Source organism: Phoenix dactylifera, chromosome 1, assembly GCF_051530095.1.
Source record: "Phoenix dactylifera cultivar Ajwa chromosome 1, Ajwa_hap1_PhDact_Kaust_v1.1, whole genome shotgun sequence".
Taxonomy (NCBI): Eukaryota; Viridiplantae; Streptophyta; class Magnoliopsida; order Arecales; family Arecaceae; genus Phoenix; species Phoenix dactylifera.
Genome location: NC_143190.1, coordinates 52,005,794 through 52,024,471, shown reverse-complemented (window position 1 = coordinate 52,024,471; position 18,678 = coordinate 52,005,794). Strand labels below are relative to the sequence as shown.

The 18,678-nt window shown below is 41.4% G+C and overlaps 2 protein-coding genes across 5 annotated transcripts in view; one reads left to right on the top strand and one right to left on the bottom strand.

The window, feature by feature from the left end:
• The first annotated feature begins 1,419 nt into the window (after positions 1 to 1,419).
• Positions 1,420 to 4,368, top strand: LOC149768738 (uncharacterized). The gene is made up of 3 exons (XM_089926555.1): positions 1,420 to 1,747; positions 2,269 to 2,590; positions 4,304 to 4,368. The coding sequence occupies exons 1-3, from the start codon at positions 1,511 to 1,513 to the stop codon at positions 4,366 to 4,368; spliced, it is 624 nt and encodes a 207-aa protein (XP_089782681.1). The 5' UTR covers positions 1,420 to 1,510.
• Positions 4,369 to 5,060: 692 nt separating this feature from the next.
• Positions 5,061 to 18,678, bottom strand: part of LOC103722941 (uncharacterized) — a 47,581-nt gene continuing 33,963 nt past the window's right edge. For 2 of the 4 annotated variants that reach the window (XM_017846622.5, XM_088705900.2), the window contains 9 exons: positions 17,009 to 17,155; positions 16,860 to 16,919; positions 16,665 to 16,769; positions 13,967 to 14,128; positions 13,513 to 13,586; positions 12,558 to 12,681; positions 12,121 to 12,212; positions 5,590 to 5,710; positions 5,061 to 5,506 (listed from right to left, as the gene is read on the bottom strand). In XM_017846622.5, the coding sequence (XP_017702111.4) occupies positions 5,351 to 5,506; positions 5,590 to 5,710; positions 12,121 to 12,212; positions 12,558 to 12,681; positions 13,513 to 13,586; positions 13,967 to 14,128; positions 16,665 to 16,769; positions 16,860 to 16,919; positions 17,009 to 17,155 (1,041 nt within the window). In that variant the 3' untranslated portion in view covers positions 5,061 to 5,350. Of the gene's footprint in view, positions 5,507 to 5,589; positions 5,711 to 12,120; positions 12,213 to 12,557; positions 12,682 to 13,512; positions 13,587 to 13,966; positions 14,129 to 16,664; positions 16,770 to 16,859; positions 16,920 to 17,008; positions 17,156 to 18,678 lie in introns of those variants that run through there. The other 2 variants (XM_088705899.2, XR_015969485.2) reach the window with 2 other exon arrangements.

The following is an 18,678-nucleotide window of genomic DNA, read 5'->3' as shown; positions in this document are numbered from 1 at the left end:
GATGATTGGATATTACTGGTCGTATGTGGAGTGCACAATCATCCCGCTGCAGAGAATCTGGAGGGGCACTCATATGCAGGGAGATTATCTGAGCGGGAGACGGAATTGTTAGTGGATATGTCGAAGAGTTTGGTTCGTCCAAAGGACATATTATCCACATTGAAGGAAAGAGATGCCCTCAATGTTACGACTATCAAGACTATCTACAATGTACGTCAACGGTTTAAGGTTGCAGAGAAAGCCGGGAGGTCTGAAATGCAACATCTATTAGGTAAATTATCAGAGGCTAAATATATTGAGTGGCATAGGAATTGTACTAATACGGATGTTGTGCATGACTTATTTTGGGCACACCCTGGCAGCATTGATTTGTTCCGTGCATTTCCCCGTGTGTTGATAATGGATTGCACGTACAAGACGAATAGGTATCGTCTTCCGCTCTTAGAGATTGTGGGGGTGACATCTACTGACATGACATTTTCAGTTGCTTTTGTATACTTAAATTCTGAGGGGGGAGAAAGCTATACTTGGGCATTAGAGAGATTGCGCAGTGTCATAGCTGATGATGTTTTGCCTGAGTTGATTGTTACAGATAGAGACTTGGCTTTGATGAATGCAATTCATAGAGTATTTCCTACTGCTAGACATTTATTATGTAGATGGCATATTAGTAGGAATGTTTTGGCCAAGTGCAAAAAAATTTTCGAATTGAAGGAGAAATGGGATAAATTTATTATGAGTTGGAATGTACTAGTGCTGTCCTCCACGGAAGACGAGTATAATGATCGCTGGAGTGCACTGCAGAGAGAGTTCGGTACCTATCCAGATGCACTACAGTATGTGTCAGATACTTGGCTGAGCAAATACAAGGAAAGATTTGTTGCGGCGTGGACGGATACATGCAGGCACTACGGAAATGTGACGACAAATAGGTATCACAAATAAAGACTCATTTAATTTTAATTTGCCTCAATTGTTATATCTAACTTTCATTTGTTTACTAGGGTCGAGAGTGCACATGCAAAGCTCAAAAAGCAGCTTGGATCAAGCCAAGGAAGTTTCGAGTCATCTTGGACTAGAATACATGGATTGATTGAGTTGCAGCACAGCTCCGTTAAAGCCTCATTGGAGAAGAGTTTATTGGTAGTGCAGCACAACTTCAAGCCAGCTGAATTCAAAGAGTTGCGAGGTTTCATATCTATAAGTGCGTTAAATCATGTCCTCGCCCAATCGAAACGAGCCAATTCAGTTGGGTTTGATGATTCAAATTGTGGGTGCGCTATTCGACGCACACATGGTATACCATGTGCTCACCAGATTGCGTGGTACAGGGTGGAAGGTCGGCCCATTCCTCTCGACTGCATAGATCCTCATTGGAGGAAACTTGATATTCTGCCTACCCCCCCCCCCCCCCCCCCCCCCCGTGCAGCCAATTCAGTTGAGTTGTGATGCAGAGTTAGATTTGATTGCGCTACGATTCAAGAAGTTAGATGGGGCTTCTCAATTGCAGATGATCAAGAAGTTACGAGAGATTGCAAGTCCAGATAGTACACCTCTTTTAGAGCCTGCAAAACGGAAGACCGGTTCACGTGGGCGCGCTTCAATGAAGGTTGATACGTCTACTCGACGTGACCCGTCTGCGTTTGAGTTGGTTCTATCTGGACAGGATAGTTATTCACCTGGTGTTGAGAAAGTTACCATCCGCAATCCATCTACTCAGATTCAAAAGAGGCGGCCCAAGCAAAAGGTAAGTACCAAATATTTATTTCCTTACAATAGGTATCACAACGTCTACGGGACGGTCCGTGCCGTGCCGGTATGTCATGTGCCGATACGGGACATGTCGGGACGTGCCGTGCCGAGATGTGCCGATACGGGACATGTCGGGACGTGCCGTGCCGAGATGTGCCGATACGGGATGTGCCGTGCCGAGATGTGCCGATACGGGATGTGCCGTGCCGAGATGTGCCGATACGGGACATGTCGGGACGTGCCGTGCCGAGATGTGCCGATACGGGACATGTCGGGACGTGCCGTGCCGAGATGTGCCGATACGGGATGTGCCGTGCCGAGATGTGCCGATACGGGATGTGCCGTGCCGAGATGTGCCGATACGGGACATGTCGGTACGTGCCGTGCCGAGATGTGCCGATACGGGACATGTCGGGACGTGCCGTGCCGTGCCGGTACGGGATGTGCTGAGACGGATAACTATTTGGATATTTCTGCCATTGTTACATATTTTCTATCATTTGATATTATTTGCAGGTTTTTCGTACTAGAGCCCAGTCACATACGCCCATTATCTATATTGATGCTATTCCTTCTGCCTTGAGACCATACATCCAGCATATCAAGGATGTAAAAGCTGATGGGAATTGCGGATTTAGGGCAATAGCTGACTTACTGGGATTTGGAGAAGATGACTGGGTGCGTGTTAGGAAGAATTTATTGCAAGAGTTGCAATGTCATTCGGACCACTATCGCACATTATATGGTGTGGAAGGGACGATTGCTGAGATCACTCATGCATTATCATATTATGATGATTGTCCACCATATGACAGATGGATGACTATGCCGGACATGGGTCATCTTATAGCATCCTGCTATAATGTTGTCCTATACCTTCTCTCGTTGCAACAATGTCTGACCTTCCTATAGAAATTCAATGTTAGGCTATATCAAAGAAAATAATTCAATTGCATACATAAATGTTCGGCACAAAATTCAGCACGGCACGCGATTTGGCACCAGAAGCCTTCTGTTCGGCTGCACAGTGCCGAACAGAAGGCTTCTGTTCGGCTGCACAGAGCCGAACAGAAGGCTTCTGTTCGGCTGCACGGTGCCGGACAGAACCCTTCTGTTCGGCACTGTGCAGCCGAACAGAAGGCTTCTGTTCGGCACCGTGCAGCCGAACAGAAGCCTTCTGTTCGGTTGAGGGTTGCCGAACAGAGGGCTTCTGTTCGGCACTGTTCAGCCGAACAGAAGGGTTCTGTTCGGCGATCCAGTGCCGAACGGAGCACTGGAGGCGGGGGGGGGGGGGGAGCTACCTCGAGGTGGTCGTGGAGGCGCCGGCGAGGTGCTCGTTGCTCGGGAGATGGCCGGGGAGGTGGTTCCGGGAGAAGCCGGCGAGGTGGTCGGAGATCGGGAGAATGCCGGCGACGAGAGGGAGAAGGGGGAACGGGGGGGTTTTGGGCGTTGGCGAGGTGCACTGCACCGACCGGCGACGAGAGGGAGAAGGGGGAGACGGAGGGGGTTTGGCCGCCGGCGAGGTGCTTGAGGCTGGTTTTTTGGGCGGAAGGGTTACGGGTGTTTTGGAGGGGAAGAGCGGGGTGGGGGGGGTTTGGGGGGTGTAGAGAGCAATTTAGGTGAGGGGGTGGGGAGGGTGGGGGGTAATTTAGGTATTTTTAATTTTTTAGGGGTGTCCTTAGCAAATGGGGGGGTGTAGAGAGTATTTAATTTTTTTTTAATTTTTGGGGGGTGTCCTGAGCAATAGGGGGGGTGTATATGGAACCACCCGAAGGAGAGCCTGTTTCGACGCATCAACTATTTCTGAATGAACTACAACCGGCCAATGATTCCTATATCTGCCTTTCTCCTATGCTTTCGGAGAATGCGTTGCCAAATGGAGTTGATTCATGGAGAGTGGGGCGCAGTTCGGGGCTATATATCTTGGCCGCATGTAATCTTCGCAACTAGATTAGTCACAATACACGAGTTCTTCAGCTGGTCAAGAGTCGAGACACACCGTATTACGGAGCCAACTAAGAGCCGGGTAAGCTCACTAAATGGGTTGGTCAACGTGGGTCCCAAACTGGAGTGCTGGAAACCTGAACCTGATCTCAATTTTGATTCAATCAGACCGACCCATTTGTGGTTGACGAGGTGCTTCCAGTCTCTACGCCGCGTTCCTCCATCGGTCTATGGACAGCTTTACATCAGCGCCGTGACCAGCGGCGAGTGGTTTGGTATTCTTCGGTGCACAAGAATGGTTTGGTATCGAAACAGGGGTAAAGCAAGGATGGAGGCCATCGCACCTTTCCTTTCCGATTTGTCGGCAAAACGTCATTATTATGGCTATCATGACGGGAGTGGAAGGCGCATGGGAATCCTGGCTACCCGCTTCGGGATCTAACCCAAGTCTGGCTGAAAATGGCTGGCTTGGGCAATCATTCTGCCTGCAGTGGATTATGACAGCATTAGCACAAAGTCCATCGATGTGGCTCAAATCGATTTCAGGAAAAATTGGCTTAGCCTATCCATCCATCTATTTATTATAACATGTGGATCATGGCAACAGGGGGCCAGGTAGTGTCAAGGTCCGGTGATGTGGCTGAAATTGACCGCAGGAAACAATTGGCCTAGGCTAGCAATTTACATATTGATCCATTATCACAAGTGGATTATGAACACATTAGCGCAAGGAGCCCCTTAGAAAACAATTTGGCTCGGGCTGTCTGCCATTATGATAACTTTAGCACAAGAAGGAGGAGGTCAGCAGGCCTTCCTTATCATCTCCCAGAGAGGAATTTTGTTGCAATTCTTTAAACAGCGGAGAGATGACTGGCTATAGAGGTAATGCACCATCTGAGAATGTCAGTAGCAAACTGTATTGTTGTAATTGAACCAGGATTTATCAACCATGTCACCTAAATTAAATAAACACGATAGCAGATGGGAAGTCCTCTAGATATTTAATAGGACCCTTTGCAAATTTGATACTCCTCTGACGAGGAAATCCCTTCGTCAATAGTCTCAAAACAGAGAATGGCTCATGGGATACGACTTACCTGTGAAGCGAAAGAATTCAGTACTCTAAAAAGGAATTACACACAAAAGTAGGCCCTGCTTGAATGCCGGAAAATTTCATCAGTCTGATAAGAAATTCCCTGCGGTGTTTCAACAGGGTTTTCTATTAAAATTCGATGAGCAGTTTTGAGAGATTTCTGGGCGACAACCAATTCCTAGATTGTAGGAACACGGCAAAATCACTTTGGAAAGAGAATGAGTTATCCGTGAAAACAAGGAATTAATTGCTCCGTGACAACTCCGATCTCTTTTAAGTGGACCCAGTTTCATCATAATGTTTGAGATAGAACCCTATCAGGGAAATTTATTGAGCTGATGAGATCTCCCGATATCTTAACAAGACTGTAGAATTGGTAATTCCTTCAATCGATAAATTGCAACAAACATATTTCGAAAGAGAAATTAATGCCACCAAGAGCATGCAAGTGATAATGGGGAATCACCACATTAAGGAGATTGCAGTGCATCCTTGGCTCTGCACCTTGATGAAGAGCATTAACATCCATTGATCGTGTGTATGTCCCTGAGAATGATGTAATTAAAATGGACACCTGCAAGGTTCAATTCCCCATGTCTGATGTGCGTATTCTCCAACTGTTCTATCACTGCTGAACCTTCCAGAGCCAGCAGTGCTGAGAATGCTCATTTTTGTCCACCTCTCTTGATCAACAAATGCCTTGTCAGCTGCTGCCTGCTGTATGTCCACAGGGTTATATATGCCATCTATTAATGAAGTATATCATTTTGCAAGATAGTACTTAAGGCAAAGAAAAGGACCTGGGCCTCTAGGTAGCTTGCAAAATCATTTCCCAGGAGATAGAAGTCACCACCCCCTTCAATAGAGTCGCATAGAGATTTGAAGTATTCCTCATAGTCAAAGTAGCCATCACGAACCATCCTAAACATATTTGATTAGAATACAGTGAAACATGTTTGTATGTTCAGCAACAGAAATCAGTAAATAAACATAATGAACATGAGGCAGCATCTTCAGCACAAGAGTACAACAGCTACTGGTAATATACACTGACCCCTTTAATGAGAAAAGGATAGGAACATGCACTGCACATGGTTTACTCAAGAGGAAGGCGCATTAGATATTAGGCCATGATCGCTTCAGTAATGCTTATTTGAGTAAATCAGATATATATGCTCCCCATTTTAATTTATGTGCTTCCTCCTCTTTTATGGTCATTTATTAGATAGTGAATATAGGGGGGTTGTAACATTTATTAAAGAAGAGTGCGAAATAGATGTTAGATTCAAGTTTGAGTACCACAATCAAGGTTCGACTCTTCAAATTATTTAACACTCATAACATTCTTAGTGCAATAGGGACTGGATATATATCACTTACAATCTCCAAAAAATTTTCTCCCTAAATTCCATGATCAACAAACCAAGATTCTTAGCAAGCTCACTCATCATCTTCTGCTTATCTCATCTTGGAGAATTGGAGAAACACTAGAACATGTTCCACATAATAAAGAGGGCAGGTGTTGCTTGGCAAAACCTCTTAGTACCTCCTTCCTCCACTTATCATTTTTCTCCATTCTTTTTCACTACCCCTATATATTCTATCATGTGCTAACCCAACTGAATTTTGATGGTTATAGTATGCAAGAGAGTGATCCATTCATATTGAAGATAAGGATTGTTTTTCATGGGATCTCATATTGATATTGCAGATTAGGTTTGTCTTTCACATGCTCTTTTTCCTTGGAAAATTAATAATCATAAGGGACTGGATTATTTGCTAAATCTTACATGTTTACTACTTTTGCTTTTCAATTTCTGGGTTTGAGTTAAGGTCTTCTTCTCAGTTATTCCTTGGCTTGTGATTGTTTTTGGCATTAGGGTATAAGTTTCGGTTTTACTTGCAACAGATTGTTAAAGACACCATGATCTAGGTGATTTGCATATGGGTTATATAATTATATAGATACAGTGATTCTTATACATTTTACTTTATCACAAAAATGAATTTTTCTCTGTTTTAGGATGTGCAAGTTTTGGGATAAGGACTGTAGGTTAAGGTCATGACGTGGAAAAGATGGAGAAATAACAAAATGGCATCATTGGTGTAAAGTGCTACCGGAAAATCTGCTTCTGTCCAATAATATTAGTCTACCCTCAACTGTACGCAGTGATGGGTTGGATGTTAATCTAGTCAGGCATGAACAGACCTCTAAACAGGGTCTGCTGAACCGACCTGTACCGGTCGGTTCAGCCCGAACCGACCTGTACCGGTCGGTTCAGCCCGAACCGGACCGGTACCGACTGGAACCGGTCCGGTTCCAGTGTGTAAAACGGTTCCGACCCAATATGGGTCGAAACCGAATGTTTCGAGCACCATACCGGTGCGAACCGAGCCGGTTCGCACCGGTACATGTTCGAACCGGTGCGAACCGCTCGGTTCGCACCGGTACATGCTCGAAATGATAGTGCCACAGCGCTGGCCAGAGGCACTTTCTGACAGAGGCACTTTGAAAGTGCCACACTGTGGCACTTTCAAAGTGCCGTTTTGTGCGGCACTTTCAAAGTGCCGTTTTGTGCGGCACTTTGAGCTTTCAAAGTGCCGTTTTGTGCGGCACTTTGAAAGCGGCGCTTTTAAATTGCCGCTTTGTGCGGCAATGCGACCGAAAGTGCCGCTTTGTGCGGCACTTCGACCGAAAGTGCCGGTGCGGCACTTCGCGCGGCACTTTCGAAGTGCCGCGCTGTGGCTCACAGTGGCACTTTTCAAAGTGCCACAGTGACCCAACGGTTGGCTATAAAAGCCGACCGAATGCTGAAGGCTGAAGCCAAATCCATCAGCTTAAGTGAAGGAAAGGCAAAGAGAAAGGAGGAGGAAAAGAAGAGAAAGGCAAAGACAAAGGCATGAAAAAAAATTAGAAAGGTCGGAGAGCGTCGTTTTTCTTGAAGAAAAATCCAGCAAAAACAAAATAAGGTAAAATTCCCCTACATTGTTTTTTTAATATTTCATTTAAATTGCTTAAAAAAATTAAGTCAAAAATTGCCAAAAATTAGGAAATGATTCAATGATTCCATTTCGTTTTGAAATTTTTTTATATGTTGTTGATATATGGACGATGTTAATGATGACATTAACTGTTGTTTTTACAGAATTTATATAATTTATAATTTAATTAATAAATTTAAAAATTAATTTTTAATTACAAAAAAATAAAAATTGAAAAAAATTAATGTGGTCGTAGGAATGGAGCCATCAAAGAGAGGGCAACCCCAAGAGCGTAATATTGGCTGGGAGTATGGGAAGATGTTCGGTGAACGTCACCAGTTTCAGTGCAATTATTGCCACAAGTGCTTCAAAGGAGGAGGAGTAACCAGATTAAAGCAGCACTTAGCCGGTAATTCTCGTGAGATATCTGCATGCTCGGAGTGCCCACCGACCATCCGTCAGCTGATGAGGAAAAACCTCGCTGAGATCAAAGCAGCCAAGGAGAGGGCTGCCAAGCAGAAAGCGGAGGTGGAACGCCAAGCTGCAGAAGCACCTTCCTATCACTTGATGGAGTCACAGGAGGTCGAGGGTCCAGATGAGGAGGAGGCACAGATCCAGGCTGCCATGCGGGCGAGTCTGGATGATCGATGGCAGCAGGAGGAGGTGGCGAGGCATCAGGCTCGATTTGGGCCCTTGTTTTTTGAGTCGGGCGCCGGTTCTGGTGGAAGCAGACAAGATCCAGAGTTTCAAAGGACAACATCAGTCAGGGAGGGCGAGGGCAGAGGACGTAGCCGGATTGCATCTATCCTGGGTGGTTTTGGTAGCCGAAAGAAGTCTTCCGGAGGGATTCCACCAGGTGCGTCAATCCATGATGTAGATCCGCATGCCTTCCCCAGAAGAGATTCGAAGCAGCAAAGAGTAGACACAATGTGGAAGAAGGAGAAGAAGAAGGATATGTGGCGAGCTATTGGATCCTGGTTCCACTTCAGCCACATTCCAGCAAATGCTGCAGACAATACATACTACAAGTCTGCCATTTCTGCCATACAGACTGCCGGTCCCGGTGTTGATTCTCCAGGTCCGAGGGACATCTACGGTGAGCTTCTTGACAACAATAAGGAGGAGCTAGAGAATTGGATTGGTTCATATAAAAGCAAGTGGCCCACATATGGGCTCACTCTGATGTGTGATGGTTGGACCGGTCCGACAAAGCGGGTCATCATCAACTTTCTGACATACTGTGATACGAAGACCTTCTTCCACAAGTCAGTTGATGCTTCGGATAAGGTGCACAACGCCTCATACATCCTCAGACTTATGGAGGAGGTGATTGATCAGATTGGAGAGGAGAATATCGTGCAGGTCGTCACTGATAACGGACCGCAATATAAGTTGGCCGGGCAGGTCTTGATGGAGCGGCGACCACAAATTTTCTGGACCCCATGTGCTGCACATTGCATCGACCTCATCCTGATGGATATTGGAAAGATCCGTAGGGTGCAACATACGGTGGAGATAGCCCAACGCATCACCAGGTATATTTATAGCCATACTTGGATTCTTTCATTAATGAAAAGGTATGCAGGGGAGAAATTCTTAGACCAGGAGTCACACGGTTTGCTACGAATTACATTGCACTTGATAGCCTTATCGAGAAGAAAGGAGCCCTACGTCAGATGTTTGTTAGTCCCGAGTGGCAGGAAAGTAGATATGCCCAGGCCAGCACTGAAGGAAGCAGGATGGAAGACTTGGTAAGCAAGCAGTCATTCTGGCAGCGGGCCAATGCGATAGTCAAGGCTATCAAACCATTATATGAAGTGCTGCGGGCCGTGGATAGCGAGAGGTATCCCCAGATGGGCTTTTTGTATCACATGATGGAGAAGGCAAAGGCTCAGAACATGGAGGCAGATGTAGCCCATGCCCAGGAGTACATCGACATCATTGAGCGGCGGTGGGGAGCCCAAATGGGTAGGGAATTGCATCTAGCAGGTAAGCGATAATATTGATAATTATACTGATTGATATATTTGTATAGTTATACTAAGATGGTGTCATCTATGTGCAGCATACTATCTGAATCCCCGATTTCAGTACGAGAGTGGAATTGGTATGGATGATGAACTTCTTCATGCTCTGCGTAATGTTATTTATAAGATGGAGCCTGATCCAGAAGTCGCCGCGTTATGTATAGAAGAGGTAACTATGATTTAGTAACATATGTAAATATATCAGATCTTATATTATTGACATACTACAACAAGCTTCTTTCCACAGACCAAATTATTTAGAGAGGGTAGCCACAGCTTTGGACAGCGACCAGCTGTCGTGAGCAAGACAACTATGAATCCAGGTACAATACAAATCTGCAAGACATTTTTGCATCTGAATTATCTTCAACTATGAGGCCATCATATATATAAAATGTAATTATCTTCAATATTTTTGCAGCTGAATGGTGGATTCATTTTGGCGGATCCGCAAAAAATCTTAAGCGGATAGCTATCCGGATTCTCTCCCAGACGGTCTCCTCGACTGGCTGTGAGCGCAACTGGTCCACCTTCCGCCTCATCCACAGCAAACAAAGGAACCGTTTGACACAAAAGCGCCTCAACGACTTAGTTTATGTGCACTACAATCTACGGTTGAGGCTAAAATGCATTCAAGAGAAAGTGGAGCTCAAGTATGCAGATCCCATCTATAGGACTTTTACAGATGATGATGATAATCCTAAGCTCGACTGGCTTGCGGCCCAGCAGCAGGAGCCCGAGCTTGATGAGCCAGGAGATCGCCTCGACGACCAGCCAGTATCATAGCCACCGAGGTTATGGTCGATCCACAGCAATGGGCTGAGCGCAACATTCCACGCACTCCTACAGCTGATATGACGTGGCTAGAGGGGAGCCAGTCACCGCATGACTGGTACGATGCTCCCGTTCAGAGAGATGATCCTCTCATGCGAGGACGAGGACGAGGACGCTCTACTACCCAGTCGACTCGATCAGGAGGGCGTCAATCCCAACAAACAAGAAAAGGAAAGGAAAGGACCCCAATGGAGAGTGTCGAGGAGGAGACTTGGACCAGCAGCGATGAAGATTCTGGTGGTGATGGATCTACTAGCCATGGAGGAAGTGGAGGACAGTATGGTACTAGTTATGAGACACAGCCGGAGGGAGGTTTTCGATACACCGGTGAGTCTCAGTTTACACATGCTACACAAGATACGGACCACGGTAGGCCGTCTGATATAGGCCGGTCAGATACCATTGCATATCGAAGAAGAGCTCCTCGAGGTCGTTCAAGAGGCCAGGATGCAGCTGCAGATGACCTTCCATATGGAGTCGAATCCATTGATGCATCAAGTTCCGAGTCTTTCTATTATCTGCGGCCTCAGCCAGCCTATGGATATGGTGCATCGGAGTCATCTTCCGGTAGCTACTATCCTGCGCAGCCCGGAGGATCTTACGAATCGGATTTTAGTGCCGGCATATTCGGATGGGCCCCTTATCAAGACACCTCTCAGAGCCAGAGCTTCAGCGAGAGATCCGAGAGTTCTTATGATCCAACGCGCATTCCTCGAGGATTGAGCATACAAGACTACAATGCCGCTTGGTTAGAGGGATGGGTTGATCTGCCTCCATATTATGCTGATGATCCAGATATTGACGAGAAGCATCGCCATTCGACCCGATTTTAGATATTCGAGAGTGATTTAAACGTATGTAATTGATTGTATCTTAATTTGAAAATTTTTTATGTTCTTCATCTCATTATTTGAATCATTTGGAAGTAATAAGTTGCATCATCTAGTTTTAACCTTAAACCTAAACATAAAAACATCCAAAAAACTCCACAAAAAAAAAAAAAAAAACGACGATGGGGTCGCTAAATGTACCCTATCGGTACGGTATCAGTTCGGCTCGGTTCGGCAACGGTACCGTACCGATACCGGAGCCGACCGGTACGTCGGTACGATCGGTACCGCGAACCTTGCCTCTAAACAACCTATTGGGTCTTAAAACTAATATTGAGTAGCTAAAGCCTCCCAAGCTTTAAACTAATTGGCTGGATCCAAATTTCAGACCCTAAATAATGTTTAAATTTGGATCAAGAAAATTTTTTGATTCAAGCTTACCCATTCATAGCCCCAGGCTTGTAGAAATATCTAGTTGCTAAATGTTTCTGCTAGGTATATAAAGAAAAGTAATTAAATTCCAACATAGAATTTTCAAGATTTTAACAAAAACATAACAAAATGGAATCAAAGATTGTGCTCTCAATATAGTTGAAAATCTAATGGACAAGCCATACCATCAGAATAATAAGAAAAATAATACATCTTACAGACTCACTTGAGAGCACGAGCAAATTGAAGTGGCATTCCATGATTTTGAGCCTTCTCGCGCAATTTGGGGACTTCATGAACTTTGGCACCGAATAGAAACTAAAGAAAGAAAGTTACATACAATGGGAAAATTGTCATGGTTGCTGAACTCTTGAACTGGCAATTCAAAAATCATGATTGCTTCTGGAAGGCTAGTAAACATGGTAACATTTTTCTTTTTTAAAAAATGGGCATACTTGTTCTTAGATACTAATAAATTGCAAAGTTGGGCAACAAAACCCAAAAATGTGATCCTAAAGTTCTATTGATGATCTTAACATTTCAATAGAAGTTGGAGTGCTGCATTAAAGGAAAAAAAACCTCCATATTACATGACAATCTAACAAAGCATATGATTCTCAACACTCCTAATTGATATCAAGCTATGTGGATCCATGTACTTACCATATTATCCTCTCCTATTTCTTCAATGATTTCAATAGTGGCCCCATCAGCTGTAGCCAAAAGTAAACATCCATTCATTAAAAATTTCATGCTGCCAGTTCCAGAGGCTTCATGACCTGCTGTACTGCAAGAAAATGAGATTCACAATCTATTAAAATGGGAAAAGAACACTACATGAAACTAATATTGTACTAAATTTACAGAACTTTGATTCTGCTGTGTTTAGAATGCTAATCTGGATCAATCTTTTCAGCAAGTCCTTGCTGAAAAATAAGGATTTAAGTGCTGCAGGCACAGGGAGTGTGCTGGCTAGCGGCTGGCTCTTGGCACATGGCATGTCATGTTGACACATGGCATGCCGGCATGCAGAGTGCATGGCTACACTTGCACTGGCATGCATTTCATGGTATAGGGGCACAGTATTTTTTGGTTTTCGTTGTTTGATATTTTAAACTTCTTCCTAGTTCCAACGAAGAGTTGTTTCATGCATTAAAACAATCTTTTAAATGTGGGCATGCTATGCCTGCTAAATATAGTGCAATAAGAATTCTTGATTAAAATAGATATTGATTATTCATAAAATTTTGGATGAAGAATATCTGGACATGAAGATTTGTAAAGAATAAGCCAATAAGGTATGCATGCATGATGAAGCACTGTATGTTAGTCTCATTTCAGATGAAAAGGATTTGGAGATTAAGAGATAAGGCCATATTTACTGGACCCTTAGGTCTTGGCAGTGTTTTCCTATGATAAAAGTTATCATCTTTAAGATTTCAGAAATTTGCTAATATTTAGAATTCGCTAAATAGACTCCAACCCAAAATATAAAATTTAATTTTGAGTACGAAAGTTGACTGCCCTGTACCACTTAATTGAGGAGCTTGGATGACTAATAGAGCACCCCAGAACATGGAAACAAAAAAAAAGAGGTGAAGCAATAGAGATTTTCAACCTGATGTGTTGTGAAATGTCACTTCCTGGAATTACTAGTTCAGCAACAGAGACGTTGTAATCAGGAATAAAAACCTGCACATTTGCCAAATATATCTTCTCCAATCATAAAAAATCTAAAATATGAAAAAAGAAATGATGAAAGCTTTCTTGATCAGTACTACTCATGCACAATAAGTACTAAGTATAATGTCCTCTGAGTTCAGGGTTTTTTTTCTTTAATAAAGAGCATGAAATAAAATGAATTTGAGTTGATACATTCTAGTGAAACTTTGTTGGTGCAAGATACAGCAGCTCTTACAACAATATCAGAATCATTATTGATTCTAGTGAACCAGCTTCATGCAAAAAGATTCATTGGAAGCTACGTCTCATTAATATCTAACCTAAATACACTAGTAAGCTTAAAAGAAGTGTCTGGCTGGAACTAATGACAGCAATTCTTAGGGTCATACCAATTTCAAAAGATCACCAATGTCAGAATCATTATTGATTGTTTCTCCAACAGCATGGCACAATTTAATTATCTTCTTTGCCATTTTATAACCAGGGGCAGCCTTTCCTCCAATTATACAGACACGGGGTACAACTTTCCTTCTATCACTTTCCTTCATGTTCTGCGATGGTACAATGAGAAAAAAGCTCATCAAAGCACAGAAAATAAATGTAGAATTCATATAGAAGGAAAAGCAATGGAAGGCCAATATAAGAGGATTAGAAAAAGCCTGATGGACTATGGACACTCAAAGGCAACTGCAGATGAATGAAATAGGACTTGATGCAACAGTTAGTGTGGGGATAAACAAATGAGATGGTGAAAAAATTAGCAAATTTCATAAGTATAATCAGGACAACAGATTTGGCAATTTGGGATCTCATCTGTGTATACCTTGCGAAAATTGACATGTCATTGCCATATGTTAGATTGCTGATAAATTTTAATAATGTCTGAATCATGCAATGAATTTAATGACGGCCATATGCCATTCAATCAATAATCCTAAGGTTTCAAATATCATAAAAGTTGTAAATTCTTATAATGCTAAGAAAGAAAATAAAATCTATTATAATCTAAGCATTTAGAAAGGTTTAAGGAACTGTCAATACCAACTTGGTACATGCTGGACCAACTGAGCAAACCTAACTGAACTACTAGTTTCTGAACCTGTACTGTCCAGAATTGCATGGTGTTGCTTTGTACTGAGCTTAAAGGTGTTTTCACACTTCCTCTTTTTTTTCCTGGTTCTGTGCCACAACAATGTTGGCATGTGGCTTGTCAGTACAATACATACCATGACACATGCCATATCAGCCAATGACCAACACAGTGACCTACACCAGCTTTTGAATCCTTGCGTTAAGATTTTTTATGACAAATTATATCTTTATCTTGCAACCCATGTCTGAAAACTCAGCGTCGGTATTGGATATGGCCAGGTCTGTGGAATTTCACTTTCCGCAGTTTCGATGTTTGCAGAAGTTTCCTCCCAAGTTTCAGAGTTTTGGTAAAAAAATCAAAAAAAAGAAGAAGAAGAAAAACAAAAGAAACCAAGAAATGTTATTGAACATATTTTAGTGTTTTAATTTATATAACTTGTATGGTTGCTGCAATTTTAGGCTAGAGTCGTTGCATTTAAGTGAAATATATGTCTGTGGCAGTGTGTGTATAATTCATTCTTGAACTACAATTGTTTGAAAAATATTATATTTCATTTTTAGTTGAACTAATAAATATATTGAGTTTGTGTTTTCTAACGTTATTTTGTTTAAGTGGCTATTTAATAAAATGCATGTAGTTGCAAATGTTTCATTCTTGAACTACAATTGTTTGAAAAATATTATATTTCATTTTTAGCTGAACTAATAAATATATTAAGTTTTTGATTTCTAATGTTATTTTGTTTAAGCGGCTATTTAATAAAATGCATGTAGTTGCAAATGTTATATTTGTTTTACAATATTGCTTATGTAGGAAAGTTGTAAGTTTATTTTTACCATTTCTGCTTTCTTCTCTTCTACTCTACCTATTTATTTATTTACTATTTATTATTTTATAAAGCCTTGTTCATTTTGTTGCCAAGTCAGCTTTTTGAAGGTTAGTAGCTGGAGTCCTCTACAAAAGTTGCCAAGCCCACTCAGAATCTTCTTCCCGCATCAACACCTGCTTCCCCAATCCTAAATTGAGAATTTTTATTGCTAAAAGCAGTATTATCAAAACCAATTGAAGTTCAATAATGTAGATTACTTAATCAGCAGTATTCTAAATCAAATTAGTGAACACATGCGTAATTCCTTTCTTTAACTTGGAATAATGAATGGTAAATTTTCATCATTTATTATATTGCATATTAGTCTATTTAGATGATTGTTTGGTGCTTCCACAATTTAAATCTTTCTAGAATTCTACTTCCCCAATCATGCATCAGATTTAGAGTGGAATCTGAGGCAAAGTCTAAATCTCATTTAGGTAATGTTTGATGCATTGGATTCCACATTTAAATCATTTTAGGATTGTTGCAGCAAATGCACCAAAATAAGATTGCTAGCACATAAGTGCATTTACTCGAGCAATCATATTTTGGTTATATTTGTTGCAACAATCTCTCCTGGACCACAATAAACCAAAAGATATAATTATCATAGATTGGCTAGTACTTGCTAATTTGGCTGACTTGCTAAACACACATTGGCTGAATGCTACAATGTAGATGAAATAAGGTTCAAGACATTCAACAATTTGCTAATCTTAGACCGTGCAATATGTTTGGAGTCTTTGGACAGCTAAACACTTCTGTTCATCTAAGCACTTAAGGAGCACTTCCTGCATCATATAGCATGAAGAAAGACTGAAGAACAATATGAGATGACCAACAAAATGCACCAGATCAAATGAGCTGGAGCTATTTTCCTTGCAAACCGACTCATATTCTAAAGATTGCTGCAGTTGCCAAACCTCAACTCAGAAGAAACACAGATGGCTATTCAGAAACCACATGACTTATGACACATCAAGGACGTTATCCAGATCAAACCTAAAAAGGTTATATAAGCATACATTGTGTAGCATGCAGAGTACATACAAGATTGGACCATTCTGTTCATAAATTAATTGCAAAACAAATTCCCAGAACAAGGAAAATGGGAATTATTGACCTTTATACAATCATATCGATAGATGATGCCAAGAATATTAAGCAACTGTCTTTTGTACTCATGGATACGCTTGATCTGTACATCAAACATCGCATCTGGGCTGACCTGCAAGAAAAATGATCTGCTAGGATGTAAGATGAAAGATTAAGCTTCCTCCAAATACAGTTCCAGTACCAGGGGAATTTGTATGCAAACCTTCATGCCAGTCATTGCTTCAATAAACTCAGCGAGCCTAATTTTGTTGATCCTACGGACCTGAAAAGTGCAACTCATTCACAATTAACTCAATTTACCCTGTACCATATTAGTCATAACATAATGTACAAGTGACAAGATATATTGACCATTTTCCATTCTTGTTGGAGTTCTGCATCCACTGCATGATCTCGCAGTCCCATTAAGAGGTCCATATCACGGATCCAAGCATCCGTTCCAAGCCATTTTGAGATAAGACCACATAAACCAGGATTGCTAACTACAAGCCACCGACGCTGAAAATATATGATTTTGTTTTAATAAAAGGTCAGATGATTACAAAATGTTAATTTCTCACAATTCACTTTATAGTTACCACACACAAAACCAGGAAAAAGCAAATTGTTCTACAGAATTTCCTAATTGAAGACAAAAGCCTAGGAAAACATAGTTGTTAGCATAATCATATTTCAAATCTAGCTTTATATAGGACCATGCAACAAAACTAAACTTTTGCTTTGAACTCTTAGCAAATACATAAATGCAATTAAAGTTATTGGAGAAGACACTGGCTAATTTAGTATGAAAAGACACAATCATCTTATGACTGAAGTTCTTGTGAAAGAAGCAAAGATGGAAGTAGTACTAAATCAAGAACCGAATAGTATGTGTTCATTGTTTAAACTTTCAACATGTGTATCTACAGAGTTATAGAATAGTAAAACAGCTGAAATCTCTCTTTGTTCATATGTTCGAGACATGTCGAGCACATCGTGGAGACTGGAGACCATTAACCAAAAGATGCAAGCTATCACAATGCAATGTAAATGAATCTATTTCCTTGTTTCAAATCCATATAATCTTATTCTTAAATAGATGGGAAAAAACCACCTTAAGAAATCTATGGATTTATGATCAAGTTGGATAGTTCAAGACTTCAAGTGATAGTAGATAAAATTTTAAAATCTCTAGAGTCTTTGAAACAATCATGTAATTACATGTTTATGATATTTTTTAACTACACCCATGAATTAATGTTGATTTCTTATTTAAAAATCATGATAGTGTCTTATAAAACAAGCTAAAGATAATGGAATAAATATCTAAGAGCATATATTTGCCGACCTAACTCCTTGTTATCTTCTTATCATTTGTCTCACTATATGTAACCTTTCTTGTGGATTTCCTATAGTATCATTTTATGTTAATGAATGACTTTAATGTTTAATCTGATTTATTAGGCATGTTATTGTCATTTGGAATTTTTTACCTGTTTAAATTTGTCAAACATTTTATTTTGACCTTTATAGGACACAATTATCTTGATGCAGTGGCAGAGATATATTTAGAATAGACAGACATGTTTTCATTTATCTTCGTGGAAATTTCACAAGCTTGCAAGTTGCAGTAACAAGTATTGTCATAATTGTGACATTCATATTTTTGAACTAAACGATAACAGCACATACTGTATTCTCCTCATTTCATGAACTTGGAAACATAAGTTGGAGAATGAATGATTTTGAATCTTCATTACTTTGGCTATCCATGGAGTCACTACAAGTTGGATTGCTGAGATGAATGGACATCAATCAAGAGTCCCTATCATGGTATGCCAAACTGAGCCGAATCATTCAGTTCACCCCATAGCGAACCGAACCAGTGCAGAGTTGGGACGATTCCACCCATTTTTTTGGTAAATGACGGGATCCTCTCCGAACTAGGCAGTTCGGAGTGGTTCGCACTGGTTTGAACCGGTTCGGCCTCCCTCCTTTCCAATAATACAGGCTAAGGGTCCCTTTCGTGAATGTTGACACGA